Source organism: Desmodus rotundus, chromosome 3, assembly GCF_022682495.2.
Source record: "Desmodus rotundus isolate HL8 chromosome 3, HLdesRot8A.1, whole genome shotgun sequence".
Taxonomy (NCBI): domain Eukaryota; kingdom Metazoa; phylum Chordata; class Mammalia; order Chiroptera; family Phyllostomidae; genus Desmodus; species Desmodus rotundus.
In genome coordinates this window covers 20,112,505-20,138,595 of record NC_071389.1, presented here as the reverse complement: position 1 = coordinate 20,138,595, position 26,091 = coordinate 20,112,505, and the positions used below count along the sequence as shown (strand labels likewise).

General features: G+C 51.5%; 2 protein-coding genes across 3 annotated transcripts in view; one reads left to right on the top strand and one right to left on the bottom strand.

The window, feature by feature from the left end:
- The first annotated feature begins 11,175 nt into the window (after positions 1-11,175).
- MARCKSL1 (MARCKS like 1) lies at positions 11,176-13,565 on the top strand. The gene is made up of 2 exons (XM_024554777.4): positions 11,176-11,473; positions 12,305-13,565. Exons 1-2 carry the CDS (start codon positions 11,387-11,389, stop codon positions 12,815-12,817), a joined length of 600 nt encoding a protein of 199 aa, XP_024410545.1. The 5' UTR covers positions 11,176-11,386; the 3' UTR covers positions 12,818-13,565.
- A 204-nt stretch (positions 13,566-13,769) lies between these two features.
- The window catches only part of HDAC1 (histone deacetylase 1), a 32,657-nt gene continuing 20,335 nt past the window's right edge, over positions 13,770-26,091 (bottom strand). For both annotated transcript variants that reach the window (XM_024554521.3, XM_045190785.2), the window contains exons 4-14: positions 21,832-21,906; positions 20,056-20,194; positions 19,456-19,597; positions 18,273-18,365; positions 16,778-16,886; positions 16,555-16,695; positions 15,903-16,011; positions 15,678-15,808; positions 15,242-15,394; positions 14,663-14,711; positions 13,770-14,384 (exon numbers count right to left, since the gene is read on the bottom strand). In XM_024554521.3, the coding sequence (XP_024410289.1) occupies positions 14,357-14,384; positions 14,663-14,711; positions 15,242-15,394; positions 15,678-15,808; positions 15,903-16,011; positions 16,555-16,695; positions 16,778-16,886; positions 18,273-18,365; positions 19,456-19,597; positions 20,056-20,194; positions 21,832-21,906 (1,169 nt within the window). In that variant the 3' untranslated portion in view covers positions 13,770-14,356. The remainder of the gene's footprint in view (positions 14,385-14,662; positions 14,712-15,241; positions 15,395-15,677; positions 15,809-15,902; positions 16,012-16,554; positions 16,696-16,777; positions 16,887-18,272; positions 18,366-19,455; positions 19,598-20,055; positions 20,195-21,831; positions 21,907-26,091) is intronic.

Below are 26,091 nucleotides of genomic sequence, written 5' to 3'. Positions count from 1 at the left end.
CGCCGCAGCCTGGGCGACTACTGGCTGAGTCCGCAGCGCCGCCGCCCGCCGGGCGCCACCTGGCGCTGGCCGACGCGCAACCTGCTCCTGCTGCCCGGGACCACCAGCCTGGTCGACGTGCCTTCCGCGCGCTGGCCCAGCTGCTACGGCGCGCGCCCGCGTCTCGCGTGAGCGCGGGAGGAGGGGGCGAGAGAGGGAGAGAGGGAGACGGAGAAAGAGGGACCTCAGAGACCGAGACCGAAAGCGACCGGGGCGGGGTGGAGGAGGCACTCTGGGAAAGCGGCGGGACCTACTGCGGAGGGCGGGGTCTGTCTGTGAGTAGGGGCGGACCCCAAGAGTCGAGGGCCAGTCAGGGATTGGATAGGCTGGGCTTGACGGTGCCTGGGAGCGGGTGGAGGGGGCGGAACTGGGAAGGGCAGCGCCTGAGGCGACGGCGAGCCGACCAAGGGGCGGGGCTAGGTGGAGTGGGCGCGTAAACCCTGAAGGAGTAGGGGAGCCTTTCTCCCATCTTGTCTGCCAAATTTTCCCTCCCTCCAGGTGGAAGCACCGGTGGCAGAATATTAACTACCAATACCTGGGCAAAAGGAAGAGACATCTAGTTCCTCTCCGCCCATGAGAACAGGTGAGGGGCGGGGCCAGGGGAGGGCGCGACCACAAGTGGGCGGGCTTACAGGCGGGGCCTCCGGGAGGGTTGGGGCGGTGCTAGGTCTGAGCCCCTAGTGGGTGCTTCAGGGCCTGGGGGAGCGGTGAGCCGAAGTGGGAGGGGCATCACGGGCTGGGCAGGGGTCTCTGCAGGGTTATTTATCCCTGCCCTTCTCGGACCACCACAAACATTTTTAAAAGATTGGCAGATTTAACTATATTAAAATTTCTGTTCATCGGAAGACACCTGAAAAAGTAAAATAAGAGTTCCAAACAGGGATCCTCAAATAATGCCGACTTTGTGCCCTGAACTGGGAGTGCGGGACCAATATAAGTCTTGACTTTGGGCAAAAACTAGGTCAGCTCCAGGGCAGGAGTGCCTCCAGCCCCTCACTTGGTGACCAAGCTGAATTACCTAAGGGAAGGCGGGAAGGCTCAGGAGTGATGGCACTGTCGTGGTGGTAATCCTGTGTGTGTCTGTGTATGCTTATATTTCTGTGCATCTCTGAATGTCTGTATCCGCCTTTCAGCATGGCTGTGTCTGTGCATCTGTCTATCTCTGGTCTCTGTGTCCATTTGTTTACTCAACAAGTATTTATCAAGACACATTTTAGTGATTTAGTGCCAGGTTTATACACTGAGTCACTGGGTTCACATTAGTGAAACAAGCAGTTGACGTCCCTGCCGTCGTGGAGCTTACATTCTGGTTAGAGAGACAGACAATAAAAAGAGATCAGAGATACAATGTTCTGTGTTTGAGAACGAGGTGGGCCAGGTGCTACTTTATACACAGAGAGCAGAGACTTGGTCTTGTCCACAGATCTAGAAGAGTGCCTAACTCATAAATGGGGCTCAGTAAGTGTTGAGTGAATGCATTTGTTGGTGGGGAGGTCCTGCTTAACGAGGTTAACTCTCATACAAGGCCTGAAGGATGAGGAGGGGTCAGCCACTCCAGACCCTGGGAAGAGTGTTCTGGACAGAGGAAACATGTCTAGTGGGTGGCCTCTTGCCTCTGCCTGTCCTCAAGTATCCTTATTGTTGTCTCTGTTCCTGTATGTTGTGTGTGTGTGTGTGTGTGAGATCTTGGGAGCCTTGGAGCAGGCTTCAGGGTCTCTGGAACTGAGGTCACTGCAGAAGTGATTCACCCCCACTGGCCCATTCCTGCCTGGCCATTTCCCTCAAAGCAATCCCTCTCCCCAGCGGCCTCAGTCCCAGGACTTCTAGCTCCCTTCCAGGGTAGTGTCCTGCAGCCCAGAAGGAAGTCCTTCATCCTGTCTAACTGCAATCCCTGCTGGTCGGCTTTCCTCTCACTCCGCCTTATAGGCAGAGGGGAGGAGATGGGCGTGTCCTATGGCAGCAGGTACTGCCTGGACTGCTAAACCAGTAAAGACCTGGCAGAGTGGGGGTGATAAGCCCCCTCCAGCCCCAGGGAAGTGAAGAGGGGCAGAGATAAACATTCATTTTAGAAGCCTCTGCCATATTCATTATCTCACTTAACCCTTCAACACCCCATTTTACAGACGGAAACTCAGCAGACCCAGAGAGGAAAACATAGCAGAACTGGGGCCAGAATCTAGGTCTCAATAAAGTAGTAACAGTCATAACAAATAATATTTATTGCACATTTGACTCTCTTCCAGGTACCATGCTTAAACTTTGCATGCAATAGTCTCTCCTAAGCCTTATCATAATGCTGTGAAGTGGGTACCGTCATTATTCCCAGTATCCTCAGATGAGGAGACTGAGGCTCGGAGCCATTAAAGGAACTGCCCCAAAACACCAGCTAGTTCATGGCAGAGCGGCATGTGAGGCCAGGAAGTCCAGCATGCTCAGCTACACACCCTATGGCCTGGGGCTCCAGGGGAGTGTCACAGATGTCTGTTTTCCAGAGATCTGGGAAGACAGGCTTCAGGTTCACCGCCTGATGGTCTGGAGCTGACTGGTACTGGGCCAGGATGAGCAGAAAGCTGGCCTGGGAGCACTGCGTAACCCCGTGTCCCTTCTCTGAGGCTGAAGATGACCTGACTGCCTCGTCTCCTGGTCTCTCTGTGTTTCTGCCCTTCACTTGCCCAAATAAAGCTGCTTTCACCTCTGTCTGGCTCTCTCAGTGCTCCCCATTCCCACACACTGAGCTAGACTGAACCCTAAGGCTAGGGAGCATCTGCTGCCACCCCTGACCCTCCTGGTGCATCCATTCCCACCCACAAACCCCCAATAGGATAGGCTGGATGAGCCAGACCTGGCGCCTGCTCCCCAGACTCTCACACTGCTGTAGCAGAGAAAGGCGGAGATGTATTCCAGCCCAGAAAATGCCCCACGGGGATGAAATTGGTTTCTACAAGGCACAGTGGTTCCTTTGCTGGGTCAGAAAAGCCTTTAGGAGAGCTCCCTTGAGCTGAACCTTGAAGGGTAAGCAGGAAGCAGGAAAGCATACACGTGGCACAGCAGTGCTGGCAGAACTGGCAGCATGGAGAAAGGCATGGTGATTTGCAGACTGAGACGGTCATTCCACTGATGGAACGGGTGGGACTGGCAGCCAGGTGGGCTCCACCTAAAATCAGCCTAGCTGGGCCTGGAGCTTCAAAGACTCTGAAGGTCAAACTAGGGAGTTTGACCTTCTCCAGGAGGAAGTGGGGAGCTACGGACAGGTTTAAAGCAGGGGAGGGACATGGGCTCATCATGGTATCTCCAGGCCTCAAGCCTTTCCTGGGTCGCAGATCCACCCAGTGAGCAGTGAGTGGTCTCCAGCCTTCAACTAGGTCCGAGGCCCCTGGTACCTGTCCCTGTGCTCCCCCTTACACACTCTCCCAGGTCCTACTCAGGACTGAGACAAGGAGTGGGCCCTGCCTCCCTACAAAGGGAGAGGGTGCTAATGGCTAAGGAGGGAGGCTTTGGGCTGCCACGGGGACTCATCCACTTGGTGGTCAACAGCAGCCCCCCTTTCTCACCCCATAAGGCCTAGTTATGACCCATTCTATGCCCTTCATGGGGTTTCCATCACATGCAGGTAACTGCGGGGCAAACCCACACCCAGCGGACCCCTGGAGCCGTCTCCCTTCCTCTTCTAACCCCTCTCCTCCCCCAAGAAGCCTAGTTCCCCCATCTCTGGTGCTCTCTCTTCTCTGAATGTCTCTGGATTTGACCTTCTCCCTCTCTGCCCTCGGGTCTTGCCTAGTTCAGACCACCATTGTCTTGCCTGGACCAGTCTGATGGACTTCTCCCTTGCTTCCATCCCTGTCCCCTCTAATCTGTGTCCACTTGGGCCTGTTTTTTCTGTCTTGTAGGCCCCTGAGGGACATCTGGTGTGATCTCCAAGGGCACCTGGAGTTCTGGAGGGATCCCGGCTGGAGATAGTAATTCAGACTTGTAAGCATGTAGACTATCTCATAGGCATACATTGAGAAGGCGGGTGGGGCGGGGAGGAGACGGAGAGACCTTTTCCTCTCTTCCTCTCCAACAGATATTTCACCACACCCAAAGACATCATTTGACCCTAACACCATTCCGAAGATACAATCCAATCTGTCCAAAACTGACCACTCCATTTCTGTGTGTACCCCACTGCTCCTCCTTTAGACTTCCCATGTGCAGCTTGGCATCGCCTTCCACCCATTTGCCCAAACCAAACCCTTGGACAGCATCCTCAGTCCCTCTTCCTCCTCATTCCCAATACCCTTAGTCCTTTCCTAAGTCCCTTCACTTCTGCCCCCTTGACACCTCCCGTACCTCTCTCCCTCTGTCTTCCTCTACCCTTCTGCAGCGTTTGACATGGAGGATCACTCACTCCTTCTGGAAGCCATTTCTTCCCTCTGCTTTCAGGGCACCCCTGTTCCTGATCTGCCCCTTGCCGACCATCAGCTGAATCACCCTGCTAGCTCCCCTTCCAGGTGCTGCCTTTGTGCATCTCTCCTACTCTCCAGTGGATCCTTCAAATTGCGGCATCCCAGACTCCCCTGAAGTCCAGGCTTATCGATCCATTAACCGCCAGCCTAATGTCTCCACTGGGACTCCAATAGGCACCTCAGACTTTTAGTCCAAGGCTACACTCATAATCCCCAGCACTGAGGGGGTACAATATGTGAAGTGCTGAGTGGGAACCCTAAGGCCAGAGGTGTGGAGTATGTTTCCCCTTCCTCCTGGGGAATCTAGTCTAGGTCTGGATTTGATCTGGCTTTTAAGAGAAAGGTAGAAATTCAGCAAGTAGAGAAGTGGAGAGAGGCATTCCAGGTGGAGGGAACAGCATGTTCAAAGGCCCTGAGGTGGGAGAAACTCAGCACTCTGAATAACTAAAAAATTCAGTAAATCAGAAGCTCAGTAGACTGAGGAGAGAAGAAGGAAAATGCAGCCAGGAGCTCAGTCTCTTGGAGGCGTAGCCTGAGGCACTGGGGGAGGGCCACCAGGATGTCAGGACCTTGTGCAGATGCGAGGGAAGGAGAATTTGTGGAGGGACTGGGAAGGGACAGACAGATCAAGTATGTGTTGGAGGGGGGTCTCCAGAGTATGTCTTTCTGGGAAAAGTCACTAAAAGGAGCTCTCAAGGGGACTCTTCTGGGGTGCAAGATAAGAGGGAGAGAATCCTCAGGGTTCTAGAGACAGATTCATTTACCATTTTAGGAATTGATTGAGCTAAATAAATTTCCCTCCAAACAGCTCAGCACCTGGTCAGTCCAGATCAGCCTGGTCAGTCCCTCTACCACCTGCCCCAGAAGTATGTTGATGGAGGGACCAACCACAAGGTTACCTTAGGGTGGTCCTAGACTCCTATCTCCTCTCCCAGGGCAGGGAGGGAAGGGAAAAGAAGGGAAGGGAGCAGGCACACTGGTGAGTGCTAACTTTGTGTCAGGCCTTCACCCAGCACATCACATAATAGCATCTACGAGCGCTGTTGAATGTTCCAGGTGCTCCGCGCCTCAGGTGCTTGGTTTTAAGGGCTTTGCTGGTTGGCACTAGCTCATTTATCTCACAGTAACCCTAAGAAGTGGGTACTGTTATCATTCCCATTTTACAGATGAGAATACTAAGGCTCAGAAAGGACCTAAAGCTGCCCTGGCTGGTGTGGCTCAGTGGATTGAGTGCCAGCCTGCAAACCAAAGGGTCACTGGTTTGATTCCCAGTCAGGGCACATGCCTGGGTTGCGGCCCAGAGCCCCAGTTGGGGGCATACAAGAGGTAACCACACACTGATGTTTCTCTCCCTCTCTCCCTCCCTTCCCCTCTCTAAAAAACAAATAAAGTCTTTAAAATTAAAAAAAAAAAAAAAAAAAAAAGGCCTAAAGCCACACAGGACATGATGGAGCCAGCTCCTCATAGCGATCACCTCAACACAACAATACCTCGCTGTACCCTTGCCACAACGTGAAGTGGCCCCTAGTGTCCTTGTTTTACAGGGTGGGCATGGTGAGATCAGTGAGGGGAAGGGGCTTGTTGGGGTCACAAAGCTGGAAGGAAACAGTACTCTGGGTCCAGATCCTTTGGGGGACGAGGCTGAATGGGAGAGGTGATGAGCGATGTGGGGAGGAAGGGGTGGGACTGGGGACTGGACTAGGAGAGAATTTCAATTTCCCTTTTAAAGGGACTTCCCCTAAGTGGGGATTTTGGCTGGAAAGTTGTAAGCAATCCACATTCCGCCTCTTCCCCAAAGACAGCAGGATCTAAAAAGAAAGTGAAAGTTGGGAAGAAGGGCAGGAAGGTGGAAGGGGACACTCAGCATAGCCCAGAAGAACTGGGTTGAATTTCTGATGACTTCATCAAGCCTGGGGGAGACAGGTAGGCATCATGCACTTCTTGGCTATCAGAGAAACTGAGCCAGAGAAACAGCTCTATTGGATAGTGGCTGGGCCCTGTCCAGTTCACGCAGCCACCCTCCCCCCACCCCACGCACACGCGTGCACTCACTCACAGAGACCGGGGGAAGAGGGAGGGGAAATAAGAAATAAAAGTTCTTGGCAGCCTAAAATTCTGAAAGGAAACTTTCAGAATCTCTGTCCCTGTAATTTGATGACTGGCTGGATGGTGGGTTCCAAAAAAAGGGTCCCTGAAGTGCCTTCATATCCAGACCCAGGTTCAAGGGCAGGTGTTTGGTGGGGAGGCTTCAGGCCTGGATCCTGCTGACTGCAGTGTCAGAACCCAGCACACCCAGGGTGCTGGGGCCTCAGCGCCATGACTGCCTTGCCTCTCCTGCTGACATCCCTACTTGCTCCTTCCAAACCCAAAGCGTCAGAACCCTTCGTGGATGCCTCCCACTGACCCTCGCACTGCTGTGCTCCTAAAAACCACTTTCCGCTAGTCCTGGCTTCCTGCCCTTCCGCTCACATAAACTCTCTGCCTCTGGGTTTGTTTCCTCCTCTGTAAATGGGAACAAAGATGGTACACGTCTCACCAGTTGAAGGAAATGTATGGGAAGAAGCATGTAATCAATGCTGGAAGCCGTGATTATTATTATTGTCACTGGTCATTCCTGCCTTGTTCAAAATCTCCCCAGTGGTCCATGGTCTCCATGGTTCTGCACTGGGGGAAGGGGATTCCTTCCCCTTCTTTGTTGGCTCCCTCCCAGGTTCCTTCTTGGGGCCCCCTCCTGCCTCCTGGCCCTCCAATGGCAGCGCCCCCCATTGCCCTGGTGCTTCCTGGGCGACCTCATGTAGTGTGAGGCTCCAGTTACAAGCAGTGACCAGAGGCCCAGATTTTGTGGGGCCCGTTCTGACTTACAACCTTCTGTGCGTTGTCCCTGTAAGGCCACAAGCCAGGCTGGGCCCTGGCCTTTGCGATCCCATGTCTATGTGCTAAAGCATATAAACTTCAGTCTGCCTTCTTGGTCATCCCCCCAAAATGTTCCCTGGGCCCCTCAAACTCAACAAATTTCAGCAGCTCCCTCCCAATTCTTTTTTTCCTCTGATACCTTGTCTCAATGGATTCACTTTGCCAACTGTCCCACCAAACAGACATGCGGGCGACAACTCCACCGCCGCCATCTCCCTCCTCAACCCCTGTGCCCAGACAGTCACGGGGGCCTGGGCAGCCAGTCTCCGAAACCGCGTTCCGGGCTAGGCCTCTCCCTCCACCCCTTCCCTCACACAAACCACTTGCTGTTGCCTCTTCGTCCTGAGTTCTTCTTCCGTCCCCTGGCCCACCCACATGACCCCTCTTCCTACAGCCCACAGAGCCCTCATCCGATCTGCTCTGGTCTTTCTTCTCCCTTTAAGGCGCTGCCAGTTTCTTCCCTCGGTGGGAAACCCCTGAGAGTGGGGCTTTGTGTGACTCACAGCTGACGCTCTGCCTTGTGAGAGCGGGAGGACCTCCAGTCCAGTGTGGCGAGTTTGAGTCAGAGAGCCCAACCTCTCGCTGTACAGATGAGCAAACAGAGGCCCAGCAAGGAGAGGGGACTGGCCCACAGTCACAGAGCTGGAAGAGGCAGCAGACCTGGGCTAGGACTAAGGTCTCCGGGTCGTTAATGGTCTTGGAAGGAGATGGGGACCCTGAGGCTGGGAACTGGGCTGTGCCAAGTCACCATTCCTGAGGCCTCCGTTGGGACCTAGACGTTCGCTGATGCCTCTTCCCCATCTCCAGGCCTTTCCTGATGCTAGGAAGGCCCACCATCCAGCTCTGACAAGATAGTGCCCACTCATACCCTGGCATCTGATCTGATCCCCATCTCAGGCACCCCCCCCTCAGAGATCCCAAAATGCTCCCCTAATCTCTATGGACAATGTTCTCTGTTGCCCTCCTCCACCTTCAGCCCCACCCTGTGTCTCTCTGAGGTTCCAGGCTTCCTGCCAAGGAAGTTCATGCATTTCTGTCCATGGGAACTAGGAGCATCTCCAGCTGGAGCTGGGGTCAAGGTCTGAGCCTGACAGGAGAGCTGGGGACAGGTGGGGGTGTATGAAAACATGGGGTCTCTGGTCTCTGCAGCTTCCCTTCCCCTTGTCCATCCCAGAGTCACACCACTTCCCATCCCTCCTTTCCCTGCTACTCCTCCTGGCCAAAGCTCATACCTCAAGGGGCTGACCACCACTGGGGCACACATGGCCACCCGCAGGGACACAGAAAATATTCCCTCTTTTGTCCACACACTCATAGACATTCTCTCACCCAGCCTCACGCACTCATAGTTATACACCCAAACACAGTCAGACAATAGTCACCATCACACAACCTCAAGGACAGACAAGCACACACCCAGAAAGTCTCAGAGTCATCAAGAGTACCAAGTCTCTCATCCTAAACACACACAAAGACGCAGGCTCACACAACCGCAACTCTCCACACCTGGTCACACACACACACACACACAGAGCCACAAAGTCTCTCACACACAGATGGATACAGAGCAATACACAGTCACACACAGAAAAACAGACACACAGTTGCACACAGGCCCCTGGAGACGCAGAACAATGGGCACATTGTCTGGGCTTGCAGCAGCTGGGGAGGAAGGAGCAGCAGTGTGGACAGAGAAGGCAGTGGGGGCTGCTGTGCCCCACCCCCCTTCACCCCTGCAGCATCCTCTAAACCTCTTTCCTCTTCCAGAAGCCAGATTCTGCAGGACCTGAATTTTCTGAGGGATTGGGCTCCCAGGTACCGCCCCCGCCCCCAGCCTCCAGGAATGTCTGCTGGGGGATGCAGGGGTTCCTCTATGGACCAGGCTCCTTCTGAGGCTCTGGGGACTTGGATCCTTTATCCTTGATGCTCCTCCCTCCTGGGATTATCCAAACAATTTGCCCCTCACTCGGGTAGGGCAGTGCCTGGAAATCAGGAGCCTTGGGATCTGCTCTTAACCTTTGACCCAAACCCCTCCAGAACTCACACACCCTCCTTCTAAGCCCTACCAACCCGGGGCGGGCAGTGCCTGGCAGCATTGTGGGTTCCCTATTGTGGCCAAGACAGAGATGCAGGTCACAACATCCACCCCTTAGTGGCAGTGGGTGGAGAAGTTACCGTCATATCACAGAGCTGCAGTGGGGCATGGTGTCTCTCCCTGTCCCAAAGCTAGCTCTTCTTGCCTCCCATACTGTCCGAGCAGCCCCAGAGCTCAACAGAGAGTTCCTCCGGGGGTTTCCTTAGAGTCCCCAGCCTATTTTAGCCAGTCCCTCGGCTCTTTCTCACCCTCAGCCACCAGTATCTGCTGTATGCCCTTGGACATGCCACTTTCCTTTTTTGAACCTCAGCATCCCAGTCTGTAACATAGGAGGTGCTGATGAAGCTGAGAGTGTTCTGTAGTCTCGGAGTGGGGAGGGATAGGGAGGATACAGGAGTCAGTGCTGAAAGTAGAAGCCACCTCAGCCTGCCCCTCCCACAAACCCCGCTGCAGTCAGACCTGTGGGGAGTTTCTGAGCTCTCAGGCTGGGGTGGGGGATGGGGTGGTAGTATCTCCACAATTGGCAGACTCAGTCCTCCCAACAGCCCCTACCCATTGTAGGTTGAAGGGAAGATGGACACCATTGTTAGCGAGCTGTCCAGGACACAGCCTTGCTTTTGCGACACTTTGCTTCCTCCAGCCCCCTTCCTCCTGTATGTTCAGCCTGACAAACACAACCCCTTCACCCCAGGCAGCTGGACACACACACACACACACACACACACACACACACACACCCCATGGGGCCAGCCAGGACTCTGGGGTCCCCATGGCCTGTCCAGGTGTGAAGGGAGACTTGGTGATGTCCTACACCCCCCTGCTCAGGAACTGGAGTATTTTAAGGTTTGTCGATGCCCCTCCGGGGGTTTCTCTGCTTGCTTGGCGGGGAGTTCTGAGGTAGGGGAGCGGATGTGGGAGGAGAGCACCAGCCAAATCAGACATACTGTGTCAACCTCTCTGCGTCCCAGGCTCCTCAGCTTTCAAATGGAGATGAAGGTGCCCTTCTAGAGGTTACAGGACCACATTAGGTGGGATCCAGGCTGAGGGCATGTCGGACCAAACGTGAGCTTGTCTGTACTGGGCTCAGCATAACTGGCCATCCGGGACTGAACGGGTGGATGAGGAATGGGCCTGACCAGTCTGACCAGAGTGATGCCGCAGAGGGTCAGACTCCCGGGTAGGCCAGCAGGGAAGTGGGTGGGACCTCTGACCTGCAGTGGGCTGAGGGAGAGCAGACCCTAGCCAGGGGCCCTGCATCTTCAATGACCACATTCTCTGGAGCATAACTCAGGACTAGCCGTCGGATGCGTCTGGGCATGTGAACCCCTCGAAGAGTTCTAGAGAGAGACTTCAGGGGCTGCCAGGGCAGGACCAAGGTAATGGGGGGCCACTCCAGGTGCTGGGGAAGCTCGCTGAGAGGTGGGCGGTGGGAGGAGATAATGATTGCTCTCTCCCCTTTCCTCTAGGAGCACTCCTCTGTCCCGTTCGCCGAAGAACCCGCCTCTCCCCTTCCCACACAAGACCCCACCTGCCGTGTGGGCTGGGGGGACCAGACCGCCTGCGACGCCCACTGCACAAGTGGGGCGCGCGACCTGAGCCCGCCCCCGCCCCTCGATTGGGCGCTCATTTAAATGCCCGGCCCCGCCCCAAGCTCGGGGCGCACATATATAGTTGGCTCGGCGGGCAGCGGGCGGCATTCTGGCGCGGAGCAGATCGGCGGCTGGTGCAGTTGTTGGGTCGGGCACGGAGTGGGGGTGCAGCTCGATTTCCCCCGATACCCCTCCCCCTCAGGCGCGAGCCCCACCCCTTCGCCCGCCAGGCCGACCCTGCCGAACCACCCCCTGCGGCGCGAGCCCGGGGTGGCTCCGGGCGCCCCCCAGCAGACCCCCCCATCATGGGCAGCCAGAGCTCCAAGGCTCCCCGGGGCGACGTGACCGCCGAGGAGGCAGCAGGCGCTTCCCCCACTAAGGCCAACGGACAGGTGGGTGCGCTGGGCACGGCCCGCCCTGGCCCCCTCTTCTCGTACCTTGCCCCTTCTGGGGCCCTGGGCCGGGGCCGCGCGCTTTGTCCGGCCCGGGACACGCGGCAACCCCCTCCCCCGCCCGGTCCCTTTGTTCTCCGCGCCGCAGCCCCCGCGGGTGAAGCGAGGGGAGGGGCGGGGAGGGGGCGCCGGCCGGGCCCGCCGCCTTCTTTGTTCGCCGCCCTGGCCCCCGGCGCTGCCCCCGGGCCGCCCCGAGGGCCGCGCGGGGAACAAAGGGCCGCGCCAAGGGGGCGCCCAGGGGCCGCGGGGCGGGTACCCTCCCCTCTGAGCACTCCACCCGCATCCCAGACCTCTGTGGCCCACGGCCTTTTTTTCAGGGGGTAGCCGAGACGTGGGAAGAGCCTGTGGTGGGTGGGCCGTTTACACAAAGAAGGAAGCCGGGGAAATAGGCCGTCCAGGTGCAGAGAACAGCGCCCCGGGGCGGCTTCCCGCCCAATCTCGGCAGGCAGGGCTCACCAGCTAGCCCAGGCTCCGCGGCCGCCTGTGGGTCTGCGCGGAATAGAGAGCGCGCCCCGGGGGGAGGTGGGTGGGGGGCCACAGGACCCTAGCGCCTCCTGCTGGCCGCGGCCTCCGTTCTTGGCCCCAGCGCCCCTGGAAGGGCAGGAGGAGGGAGATAGATGTTTGACGGGATCCGGGGTGTGGGGTGAGGCTACAATCAGACTCGGTTGCAGTAGAATGAATAGGGTCCTCATTGTCTGGAAGGGGTCAGAGGCAGGCTGGGGGGGCGGGGTGTGTAGAGTCCTGACCCTTACTGTCTCCTCTGCCCTGCAGGAGAATGGCCACGTGAAAAGCAATGGAGACTTATCCCCCAAGGGTGAAGGGGAGTCGCCCCCTGTGAACGGAACAGAGGAGGCAACCGGGGCCACTGGTGATACCATCGAGCCAGCACCCCCAAGCCAGGGAGCTGAAGCCAAGGGGGATGTACCCCCCAAGGAGACCCCCAAGAAGAAGAAGAAATTCTCTTTCAAGAAGCCTTTCAAATTGAGTGGCCTGTCCTTCAAGAGAAATCGGAAGGAGGGTGGGGGTGAATCATCTGCTTCCTCACCCACAGAGGAAGAGCAGGAGCAGGGGGAGATCGGTGCCTGCAGCGAGGAAGGCACTGCCCAGGAAGGGAAGGCTGTTGCCATCCCGGAGAGCCAGGAACCCCAGGCCAAGGGGGCAGAGGCTAGCACTGCCTCCAAGGCAGGAGACACAGAAGAGGAGGCAGGGCCCCAGGCTGCAGAGCTGTCCACTCCCTCCGGGCCGGAGAGTGGCCCAACACCTGCCAGCGAGCAGAATGAGTAGCTAGGTGGGGGCAGGTGGGTGATCTCTAAGCTGCAAAAACTGTGCTGTCCTTGTGAGGTCACTGCCTGGACCTGGTGCCCTGGCTGCCTTCCTGTGCCCAGAAAGGAAGGGGCTGTTGCCCCCTCCCAGCCACGATCGATCCCTTTCCACCTTTCCTTCCCTCCTGTGGATTCTCCCATCATCCACCTGGTCTTCTTCTCAAGGCCAGTTGAAGATGGTCCCTTCCCTGTTTCCCAAAGTTAGGTTAGTGACGTGAAATGCTCCTGTCCCTGGCCCCACCTCTTTCCCTGGCCCCACCCCTGCAGAAGGCAATTGCTGGTTTTTCCCAATTCTTTTCCAAGTAGGTTTTGTTTACTCCCCAAATCCCTGAGCCAGATGTGGGGTGCCTGTGTCCAGCCTTCCCCCTGTTGAGTTTTTAGTCTCTTGTGCTGTGCCTAAGTGGCACCTGGGCTAGGGGAGGCCACTGCCCCTGTCTAGGTTTTTATAATTGTCTTACTCAAGTTCAAACCTCCAGCTTGTGAATCAGCGTTGTCTTTTTTGACTCGGTAAGCAAGTATTAGGCTTTGGGGTGGGGGGAGGTCTGTAATGTGAAACAACTTCTTGTTGTCTTTTCCCCCCTCCCATTGTTGTAAATAACTTTTAATGGCCAAACCCCAGATTTGTACTTTTTTTTTCTAACTTCTAAAACCATTTTCTTCCACCTGGTTTTACTGTAACATTTGGAAAAGGAATAAATGTTGTCCCTTTAGTGGTGCTTTTTAATGTGTGGTCTCTTCCGGGGGAGGGGTGAGAAGAATGGTTAACCTCAAACCTTGAGGGTGGGATGCAAAGTAGACAGGTGAGTTGGTGGAGTTCTGTTGCTGGGGGTTGCCCATATCCTTATGGACCCCGAGAGGACAGGGAAGTAGAGACAGAATCAACCCAGGAATACTGCTAGATGAGCTCAGAGCGGTATAGAAATGTACCATTTTATTACAAAGACTCACAAAAAAAAGAAAGTATCTCAAAAATGAAACTACCCATCTCCACCTGCAGAACGGGGGAGGGAGGGGGAACACAGGTCAGGCAGTGTGAGTTTCTTGGCTCACTTGGGGCAAGTGGGGAAGGTATGAGACCATACAAATCTAAAGATGGCTGGTGTTACCTTAAGGAGCCTGTAAAGAACAGGGAGTCCCGGAAGACCCAGCCACCCCTTCTAGAATGCTCAATAAAGGGCATCTTTCCAAAGCTACTGAGCAGAAATTTGGCATTTCAGGAATTTTGTCCTATGGATGTTTAAGAGAACAGAATGCCTTCCATCCAGAACCAGCACCCTTTATGGTTCAAAATTAAGAATTGGGGAGAGCTGGCAAAGCAGCTATTAGAAGAACTCACCCAGCACATGTGCCCTGTGCTTGGGGCCCTGGTTCCTGTCAGGTCCCTGGGGATATTTATATTTAATATATTTTTATATAAATACACAGAAATAGAAAATATAAAATCTGAGGGGCTGCAGGAGAAAGGTGGGGACTTTGCAAGAAGCCAAAACGAGAGATCTGCTCAGGCCACCTTGACCTCCTCTTTGACCCTGTGGAAAGAGCAGAGACTGGTATGAGATAACCCACTCCAGAGGCCTTGAAGCAGAAGTGTGGGTACAATGACTTTCACAGGACCCCGGCTGCTCAGGTGACTGCTGAGGGCCGGGGCTTCCTAGCTCTGCCTAGAACTGCAGAGATAGACCGGTCCCTGAAAGAGGCCTTTGTAAACTAAACCAGCTGTCCCTGTGCCTTCCCTCTCAGTGTAGTGGGACAAAGGGGCTGGTGCACCAATGCCAGGGAGATGGCCGACAGACAGCTCCTTCCTCACCCTTTGGCTTCTTGTTTGTCCTCCTTGGTTTTCTCTTCTTCTGTGACTTCTGGAACATAAAAGTGCAAGGATAGCCAAGGACAGCCCCTTTGGAAAGACTCCTTTCCCAGAAACCCCTTCCCCACAGTACAGCTCACTGGACATAAAAAAAGAGAAAAGCCCATCCCAGGTCCACCCAGTGAGCCCAGTGAGAACAAACAGGTCTGACCGGTTTCCCAACCTGCTAGAGTCTGAACCTGGTGGGAGGAGGCAGCCCCCTGGGAAACTGGAGTGAAGTGCCAGGAAAAGGGCTTGGGTGGTATGTGAGAGCCACGCTCCTGACCACAGGGAGCCCAGGCATGTCCCTGGCTCTGGAGCCTGGCAGGGCTCAATAAGCCAGTGGAGATGACGAATTGGATTTCATTCTTTTGTAAGCCCTGCCACTTCTGGGTGCAACTGAAAGGCCCAAGGAGCTGAGGAAGAGCCCCATAGGAGCCGGCAGGGCCCAAGTCGGCTCCCTCCTCCCAATGCCCTACATAGATTCATCACCCTCCAGGGCCTGAGGCTCAAGACCCAAGTCCTGGCTCAGCCCAAACCCACCTTTCTTCTCTTCTGGGTCTTTCTCTTTTTCATCTTCTGTTTTGACTCTCTTGGCTTTTTTGAAGTTGGAAGAGTTCTTCCGACCACCTTCCCCCTCCTCATCAGAGTCGGAGAACTCTTCCTCACAGGCAATTCGTTTGTCAGAGGAACAGACTGGGAAGCAATGGGAAACACTGAGAGAGCAGGAGATTCTTATCTCTGGGTCTGTGCCCAGTGCTTCCCTGTTTGTGTCCTCCAAGAGACACCAAAGGAAGGGGACAAAGAGAAGGGCGTAGGGAACTCAGGCTCCCTAACTGTTCCTATAGGCACTGGAACTTGGAACTTGGGTTTCCCAACAGATGGGTAGCTTGGGAAGAAATGTGAAACCAGGAACAGTGGAGGGAAGTCAGAGCTGCCTACTTAGTGGGAAGTACAGGACCCTAGGTCTGGGTCTTACTCGAGATGCGCTTGTCAGGGTCTTCTTCGTCCTCATCACCACTGTCCTCTGGAATGGCATCCTCAGGGATCGCCTGCATTTGGACCCCAGGTGCGTGGGGCAGCATTCTCAGGTTCTCAAACAGTCGCTGTCTATAGCCAATGGTAGAGAGGGTGGCTGGGCTCTAGTTAGGGACAAACCACAGCCTGGAATGTTCAATCAAGGGGTGCCTGGGGATGTACTCACTTGATTTTCTCCAGATATTCATTCGTGTTCTGGTTAGTCATATTGGAAGGACTGATGTGAAGCTTGAAATCTGGTCCAAAGTATTCAAAGTAGTCGTTGTATGGAAGCTCTAATTGGGATAGTGAATAAGAGAGTTTTGAGACCTGGCTGAACCATGGGACCCCGAGAAAAGCATTTGTAGGTTTATCTGGACTTGTCAGCCCAACTATCAAAGGAAGAATGCCTCCCAGATGGGGTGAGAAGAGTGCCTATAGTACTGTAATCCTTTTTAATGCCATTCTACAATGTCTACAGCGGGGGTGGGGTGTGTGTGACTATGAGAAGGCCCAAGCCCCTGGTTTAGAAAAATTTAGGCAATGCACACTGGGAGCACTTCCTTACTACCCCAGTTACCCTACAGAATAGAAATTCCAAAGCTATAAATAACCACTGATACTTCTGTTTGCACCAAAAGAGGGAGAGGGGGCAGGGTCAAAAAGTACTCAGGAAAAAAATGACGGTTATGGTCTGGCAATCACAAGAGAACAGGCAGGAGAATCAATGACTAGTATTGGAAGAGGAGAGGTCATATGTCCAATAGGAAAGGAGTTGTGAACTTGAGGATATGTGAGCTCCAGCCCCACCCAGCGCAACGTGGCCCTGGAACTATTACCATTAGGAATCTCTGTGTCCAGGGCCACAGCTGTTTCATACGTCCAGCACCGGGCAACATTACGAATGGTGTAGCCACCTCCTCCCAGCATCAGCATAGGCAGGTTAAAGCTCTTCACAAATTCCACACACTTGGCGTGTCCTTCGGTGGGAGAAGACGGTGCTAGGTTACAGGAGCACCCAACAGGACCCTGCCCACCCAGCCCCAGACTACCTGGCCTCACCTTTGATGGTCAGATTGAAACAACCTAACCGATCCCCCGACAGGGAGTCAGAGCCACACTGTAAAACCACCGCACTGGGCTGGAACATCTCCATTACTTTGGATATGACCTAAAAGGACAACACATCCTGGTCACCAACCAGCCTCAAGAAAAGCTATGTGATGTTAGGGGTTAGGAAGAACAGGCGCAGCACTTTCTCCTGTGCTTCACCCTCTACTCCAACCATGCCACCCTCTCACATGCTGGGTGGTAGATAAAAGAAAAGTATCAGCTTGGGGTCCTGGTTTCCCCATTTTGGATTTCAGTTTTCCAGTCTGAAAGGATCTCCAAAAGCCCCCTGGGTCTACTAACACTGAGCCTAGAATGGGCTCTGCATCAACTCCCCGAGTCCCTTCTTTCACTGCCTGGGTTCCAGTGTCCCTCCCTCTAGTAAGTCTTTCTGACCCTCAGCTGCATCTGTCCTACTCGCCTGGTCCTACAGACTTTGAGCTTGATGTTGGGAGCAACCAGCTCACTTTTTCTAACTCATTCTCACAACCAGAATCTAACGTTACCGAGGACAGAGACCGTAAGTCAGGCTTCTGTCATCCTTACTACAAGGCACACAGTAGGCATTTGGTGTTTGCTGACTTTATTAGGCTACTCTATTAATGGTTCCCTGGTGCTTACAGGTGAAGATTTAACTCCTCAGAGTGACATTCAAGGCTTCCTTTGAAATACTGACACCAACATACATTTCCCACACCCTTCAGCACTCCTCCCACACATCACACTGGACTACATACAGCTACATATTGGCACCAGTGTTCCTTCTGCCGAAAGGCACCCCTCCCCCATCTAGCTCCCACCTCCTTCTTCACATGGGTAACTCCTCATTTTTCAAAGTCTAGCTCAAATGTCACCACCTCTGTGAAATCATCTGACTGCCCTCTCCCCAGCCCAGGCGGCAGTCTGACTCTCACTCCTCTCTTCTTCCTCAGAAACAGCACTGGCTGCACACTGCTGGGTGCGTGCTGGCCACCCACACCCTACCAGGGGTGTCCCACCTGTAGCCTGCAGGCTGCATGCGGCCCAGGATGGCTCTGAATCTGGCCCAACACAAAACTGTAAATTTACTTAAAACCCTTTTTTTGCTCCTCAGTTTTCATTAGTGTTGTGTATTTAATGTGTGGCCCAAGACAACTCTTCTTCCAGTGCTGCTGAGCGATGCCGAAAGGTTGGACACCCCTGCGGACCTAGACTGTGAGGTCCAGGCCATAGACCATGTCTTAAATATCTGTATCCAACAGAGGGCCTGACTCACAGAGGGCATCAGCAAATACTTGGATGAATTTTGTTTTCAGAACTGAGCACACAGCATGCAATCCAGGGTTTAAACGCATCTCCCAACTAGCCTCTCAGTGGGGAGAGGTTCCTGAGACACAGTGAGGGTGCTCTGCTACCCCTCCCTCAGACCAGCCCTGTTTGTAGCCCAGGTGGTGGAGAAACTACTTACCGGCTTGAAAATAGCCTCATAGGACTCGTCATCGATCCCATCTCGGAGCGGGTAGTTAACAGCGTAATACTTGCCTTTGCCAGCACCAATATCCTAATCAAGGGAGACAGTAAAGTAAAACTGAAAAGTGGAGCTAGGAGAAAGTTCAAGGTTGGGGGCTGGAAGGCTAAAGAAAGAGACAGTGGTTCTGAGAGAGACAAGCTGGGCCCATGAGGTGGGCCAGGGGCAGAGCAGGGACACCTTGGTTAGTGCCATTCTCCTCAACAGCAAATCTAGCTCACATCTCTTGTCATACCACTGAGCCTGTACCCAAACTGAGAACCGTTTACGGGGCCAGAGATTAAATATCCTACTCCACAGCACAAAGACCCTACCTTTGGATTGGGTTAGAGCTGGCTGGTGACTGGGTCACAGAACACCTACCCGTAACAATCCTTTTCAGAGAGCTTTCCTGCTCTCCCACCCCTACCCACCCACCCTCTCCTCCTCTCTGGGGAGGGATGGAGGGGAAGCAAAGGGAGAAAAAGAGTTCTTCAAAATAGTAAATGTTCAGTTACTCTTATGCTTGCCATACCACACAAAATAGTGCCACTTTTTCACCCAAGGGCTACTGGCATGACAAAGCAGCTGGTTTCACTGTATTCATGCTAACAACAGAACTGTTCGATAAAGTAGCTTCTGATGGTTCTTACAGGTCCACGGATGCAATAGTTAAGGAGAGGTGTCTATTAATTATTTGCTATCAGATGCAAAATTCATGTACTTTTCTGGGGAGAGAGTCCATGGGTTTCAGTCAAATGGTCAAATGGGAAGTAACCTAAAAATGTTGAGAAACCCTGAGATGGTTCATAAGGGTCCCGATTCCTAGCCAAGGGGAGAGAACATGATGTTTCTAGACTACAATTCAAGCCACGTGGGACATGTGAATAGCGTACTGCAATTCAGCTGTGGCCAGGAGGGAAGTGCATGAGTCAGGCGATCCCTACCCCTCCCAACCCTGTATGTCCCATCATCTCCTTCCTCCAGAATGAGGGAGGAAGGAGACTGTGGGCAGGTGTCCCAGGCTGGAATATGGTGTTCTAAATGGCAGAAGAGACAGGAAGTAGTTTTTGGTGACATAAGACCGGAGAGTTAGAGCTGGCAGCTGAAGGTGAGCTGGTTGGCCCCTGAGGGGAGTTCTCACCCGTAGGTCCCCAGTTCCTGGGAAGTACTCTCCATACTTATGAAAGGACACAGTCATGACCCGGTCTGTGGTATAGAAGGCCTCTTCCACACCATCGCCGTGGTGAATATCAATGTCAATATACAGCACTCTCTGGTGATACCTAGGATCAAAAGGGGGTCAGGGATCTGGGAGCTCTTTCACAGTGGGACGCGCCAAGGGCGCCAGGTCCCAGCTTACCGAGCTGGCTGCCTCCCTCAGGTATCTCTAAGCACCAGAGACGAGGAAACTGGCTGAAGTAAGGTAGAAGAGCGGCAGGGTGTCTCCACAGGCCTGACCAAGCCGACCAAGTCCGATCTTCCTACTCTATAGCCAGGGTCAACTCCGGCCACACAGGCACACTCTGGAGGCAGGATCTGAGCAGCACCTGCCCCTGATCTTGCCGTGGGCTCAGATCAAATCAAGACCCCGTCAAGGAAAGAATGGCCAGAGACACTCACCAAACATATCCTAGCCAGCACACCGCTAGGAAAAGCAAACTAGGGAGGCAAGCCCCGGGGAAAGGTAAGTGGGAACCTGGCCTAAGGTGCTCCTCCAAAAGACAAGGCCAGGCAGGCATACTTTAGCAGTTCCAGGATGGCCAAGACGATATCATTGACGTAACAGAAGCCAGATGCCTCGGACTTCTTTGCATGGTGCAGGCCCCCAGCCCAATTCACAGCGATGTCCGTCTGCTGCTTATTAAGTTTCACAGCACTTGCTGGGCGTGGGAAGAGAGAACATAAGCCTATTACCAAGCCACTCTCCCCCTCCCCCTCTCCCAAAGAAACCCAGAGAACCCAGTGAGAGGTAGGACCTGACTATAAAGACAGCTGTACTGTACAATCCAGCCAGCCTTCTCCCTCGCACCCCATTCCAACAGGGTTATAAACATGGGATTAGTACTTTAAAAAACTATTTTCTAACTGAAGGTGGTAACCCCTCAGTAGATCTTAAAGTTGGTTTAGTGGGTCATGACTAGTATATATATTTTTAAATGAAACAGTAGAGTAAAAATATGAGAATGACAGTAAAGGTAACTGCTCTTCAGTAAAACTGGCTTCAGAGGGAGAAAGGGTTTTGAGTGTGCGTGTGTGTGTGTGTGTGTGTGTATACACACAACCTGGACTGAAAGTATAAATGTATTTCTTACCATAGTTCACAATAAGACAAATTTTGAAGATACCAAAGGTGGTAGAGGCTTAAAGTACAAACAGGTCCAAGAAGTGAGAGAGAAATAGACACTCAAGTGTTCAAGTGCATTTGTGGCATTTGTTAAAGTGTAATTTTAACAGTAATTAAAAACATGAAACAATCCAAATGACCCAACAAGAGGGGACCAACTATATCAACTGAAGAAGGTCCATAACACGGAATAATCATGTAGCCATTAAAATTCATGTTGCATCTACCACAGATAGGGAAACTTTAAAGAATAACTAAGTAAAAAACTGCAGCCAAAAATCTATATAGATATAATGCACACATTTATATGAAACATAGAGGTATATATGTTATGTCAAGATATATACACATAGAAAAATAAATGGATGTACAAACTCCAAAACGGTGAGAATGGTTATCCATGGCAGTGTAATTGTGGGCATTTTTTTTCCGTGCACTTCTTTGTTTTCTGAGATTACACTGGGTGGTGGGAGGGAGGGGGGAGGAGAGAAAACAATGATCATAAGAAAATAAGTACTTGTTAAGCCCTGGCCAGGTAGCTCAGTTGGTTAGAGCATCACTCTGATACACCAAGGTTGTGGGTTCAATCCTCGGTCAGAGCACGTACAAGACTCAATCAAGAAATGCATAAATAAGTTGAACAACAAATTGATGTTTCTCTCTCCCCCACCCCTTCCTCTCTCTCTAAAATCAATAAGTAAAATAAAATTTAAAAAGAAAATAAGTACTTGTTAAGGAAAAGTGTTTAGAGTAATCCTAGAGGTAATCTAAAAGTTACTAATGGAAGTGAGCAATATATATGGCATCTTTGTGATCTCAAAGATAACTACCATGCTCTTTTGTAAGACACAAATGATACTTCCCATTTTTACAGCACTATGCAATTCACAAACTGCTTTTACATACAGCATCTCAACAACCCGTAAGATCAGCAGGGAATTCCTGTACGTAAGACTGCACGGCAGGAGAGGACAGTCAAGGACACCTGTCAGTACCATGTCAGAGGTTGAGCCTGGGTTGGGACTGAACCAGGACACTTGGAAGACCTAAGCTAAAAACCCACAGGACCATTTCATATGGTCACAGACCAACCTTACTAGGACAATGATCGCAAAGACAGATCTCACTATGACAACCCAGCACAGCGCTCAAGGAGGGAGGTGTGTTCCTTACCCACAGAGCCACCAGTAGACAACTGACAGAACTCAAACAGGCCGTCAAATACCGGACAGTCCTCACCAACGTTGACTTGAAAGACATAAGCGAAAGGTTATTTTCCAGAGTTTTCTTTAGTTTGTGTTTATGGATTTATGAGCTGATGGAAAAAACAGAATTTGGATTCAGAAAGCTTGGATTCTAGTCCAGTCTCTACTACTTACTGTCTGTGTAATTGGGTCATCTCAATTATCTTCATCCAGCTGTGGCTCATTGTAACAAGTGATCACGATACCCACCTCACCCCATTGTTGAGAAGATTAATAGAAATCTTATATGGGGAAGGACTTAGCAAGTAAGTACTTGGAAATTGCTGGTTCATTCCTTGAGAGAGAAAAATTTGGCCTCTTGTTCCAGCCTGGGTTTTTTCCTGGACCTCACTCTGGCTGACCAACAAGGAGATGAAGGACAGAGACCTATAGAACTATCGTTCTCTGAATGTTTAACAACACGCCAGACACTGCTAAAGGCTTTCAATACCTGATACGATTTATCCTCACACAACCATAATTGGTAAAATTTGGTTCTATTTTTTTAAATGGGGAAACAGGCCCCAAGAGGTGAACTGCTAGTAAATGGCAGAGGCAGTACTGAAGTATTGGTCTGTCTGTCCTAAAAGCCTATGAAAAATATACTCTGGCTTCTCCCCAGTGATTTCTCATCTGATCCTCATAACAACCCCATGAGCTGGATGGACAGATAACCCCACTGCAGAGGAGCAAACAGATATAGAGAAGTTAGTTGACTTGCCCAAGGTTAGTTACACAACCAGGCGACGGCAGAACCAGAATCAGAGTCCAGGCGTCCTGACTCTCATGGTCCAGTGCTCTTTCCACTATACCCACAAGTGACAACTGCAGTAAAGTTATTTCAGGCCTAAAGGGGCAGAAGTACCAACTAACACATAATGATGAAACACATGCAAACCATAATGTAAATGAAATGAAAAACGACAGGAAGGGAACCACACCTGACGGCTGTAGACTCACAGAGCTAGAGGAACCTTATGGCTCCAAGTCTCCTCTCATAAAAGGAAACTGCTGAGACATCAATGATAGACAGGAAGTTAGAGGCAAGGGTAGGGCTAGAGCCTTATTCTCTTGTCCCAGCCTTCCCACTGCATCCACTGTTATCAATAGGGGCTTCCAAATTAGAGCAAGGAGAGGGACAGCTAGGATGAGGAGAATAGGAGAGCCCAGCTTGGACTGTGGTGACCTCTTGAGACACAGCTGAAGCTCAAGGTGTGCAATAAGCACAAGAGTTACCAACTCGCGCAATGCCCTAAACTGGGAGGGTGCCCTGCCCTGATGTCCTGCCAACACAGTGCTCTGAGGAAGTGTGGCCTGCATGAGGGAGAGTGCGGTGGGTGGCTCTCCCCAGCTCCCTGGGTAAATACTGGGAGACTGTGTCAATAAGAACTTTGGTCCCTGGGGCCAGGCTATTTATCCCCTGACTACCAGTTCCCTGCTCTGGCTGCTTCCTCCTGCAGTGGATTTTGCCTGTCTGGGTTCCCAGAGTTTTGCTTGCATCCCCATTCGGGATGTGGAGACTACATGGGAGGAAATGGTGTTTCAGACACAAGGAAAAAATATTTCCCTCCAGGCCCCAAACCAACATGTGGCTCAAAAGGCCAGCCCATTGTTCCCAGCTCAATGAGCTGTGTGATTAGAGATGGAAAGAGGGGAAAATGGGAAAGCAGATCGTCATTTGGACTAATCTGTAAGGTGAGGAAGGACTTTTCTATGGGTTTTCCATTTCCTACTAGAAATACTTTTCTCATTCTTAGGCTGGCTTTAGACTGAAGGTGAGCAATATTGGATGAGAGATGGGGAGTGGAAATGGGCAGAGAGGCCGTAAAAAGCATACTGCAGAAAGAGATGCATGGGATTGAACACTGACTTCTGGACAATGCTTATACCTTGGCAGTGGTGGTAATGGGGGGAGGGGGGCATAGGAAAGAAAGGTATGTGATCAACAAGAGGTGCCTGGAGGGGCTCCAACTGTACTGGTAGTATTTTCTTTCTTAGACAGGTAATGGGTACATGGATGTTCGTTATGTTACTTTTTTATACTTCTTTTATGTCTAAAATACTTTACATGCAACATATTTTAAAACATTCCAGAATCAAGAGACTAGAATTCCATTTTCATCCTACCACTGAAGAATTCCTTTTTCCATTCTTTAAAAAAATATATTTTATTTATTTTTAGAGAGGGGAGGGAGGGAGAAAGAGAAGGAGAGAAACAATGATGTGTGGTTGCCTCTTGTGCACCCCCTACTGGGGACCTGGCCCACAACACAGGCATGTGCCCTGAGAGGGAATCAAACCAGCAACCTTTAGGTTCACAGGCTGACGCTCAATCCACTGAGCCACACCAGCCAGGATTCATTTTCCATTCTTGCTGTGTGACTCTAGCAAAAGCATTTTACCTCCCTGGGTCCCAGTTTGTACATCTATAAAACGGACAAGAATGGTTCCAAATTTTACCACCATAAATCCCTTTTGTCATGTTTCCACCACAAGCCTCATGTTCTGACAGACTATCTGCCCAAAAAACTGCATTTATTCATGTTCCCATTTTAGCTTCTTATCAAGCCTCTCAAAGACTCAAAGTGACCACAAAGCATTTATCATTCTAGCCAAGAGCAAGGAAACCTGACTTAGCTGGTCTTGTTACAGCTACTACAGGTACAATTTCCTAAGTTAGGTATTGGTAAATATTTAAAAAGAGCTCAGTTCTTACATCCCTGGTACTTCTGTAGACACCCCTGGTTATAAAGCACTGTACCAAGTGACATCTCTGTATAACCCTATAAATCAAGGCAATAAGGTGCCTTGTCATCCTTAAAGAGCCTCATTCTTCCTACTCCACATCTTCAATGAGGGAAAATCCCAGACCTAGTTTATGAATGTGTAAGTTTAGGGTTGGTTTCAGGAAAATTAGAGCAATCTGGGAACCAGAGCCGAACTTGTACACTCCCAAGGTCCTATTATTTTGTCTGCCTTGACAGATCTGAAAATAAAAAAGTTGTAAGTCATACTAGCAAAAGCTACTATTCAGTGAGTGCTTTGTTAGTGCTTTGAATACATTATCTCACTCATCCCCTGCCCCCAACCTCCACTACGAGATAGGCACTACTGTCTTCTTTTTAGAGAAGGGAAAACAGGCTCAGAGAGGCGAAGAGACTTACTCAAGAACATATTTCTATGTGGCAGAGCTAAGGGATTCAAACCAAGACATGAAACTCATTTTCTTGCCTTAATACCAAGCTGCTCCTCTAATAAGAGCCCTCTCTGCTGACAGTAGAGCCTGACTACTAGCCTACATAGGTAATGAAAACCCCTAAAGCCATCTAGAGCAAAGGAATGAATTTGTCTCACCTTGAAAGGAAATAAGACCCTGCTAATTCAGAGAGCAAATACTTCACTTAGAGAGGCCAGCGGCTCCTGCAGTTGTGAAATGTAATGTTTCAAAGAAGGTCTCTGTGGTTCTGTAATCATTACCTGCACAATTACTGCAACGAATAAATAACTTTCTGCTTCGGGACTCAGACTACCTTGTGGCCAGTAGCAACAAACAAATGCCATGGATTTCCTGATATTTCAAAATAAGCTGTCATAAGCTATCAAAACTTCTTCTGAACAATGCTGTTACAGTATGTTGTTTTACTGAGATCTTAGGTGCTAAGTGAGAATTTCTAAAATCACACAAGGGAAAAGTCATATGATAGTTCCTCCCAATTTTGAACACATTTTCCCCCCACAGCTAAAATATTCCCCCAGAATTCCTACAAATTGAGTTTTGCTTCTGAGATGGAACCTGTTCTGAGTTTCAAGTCCCAGAGGGCAGAGGTAGAATCACCTCAACTCAAAGATTGTATCAGCTAGAGTCTGTCCTAACCGACTGCTGAATTCTCTCTCTCTTTTTAAATTATAGTTTGATTATGCTATTATGGTTATCCCAATTTTTTCCCCTTCTTCCCTCTCCATCCAGCACCCTCCCCTCTCTCAGGTAATTCCCACACCTTTGTTCATGTCCATTAAACTCTCAATTAATACTAACACAGTGGGAGGTCAGTTGCACAGGATGACATCCAGTCCATTTTACAAAAGAAGAATCTGAGGGGAAGTGACTTGCCCAGTTAGTTGTCAGAGCCAGGAGGTGTATATATGTTCCCCACTCCCAGAGGTCAGTGCTTTTTCCATTACAGTAACT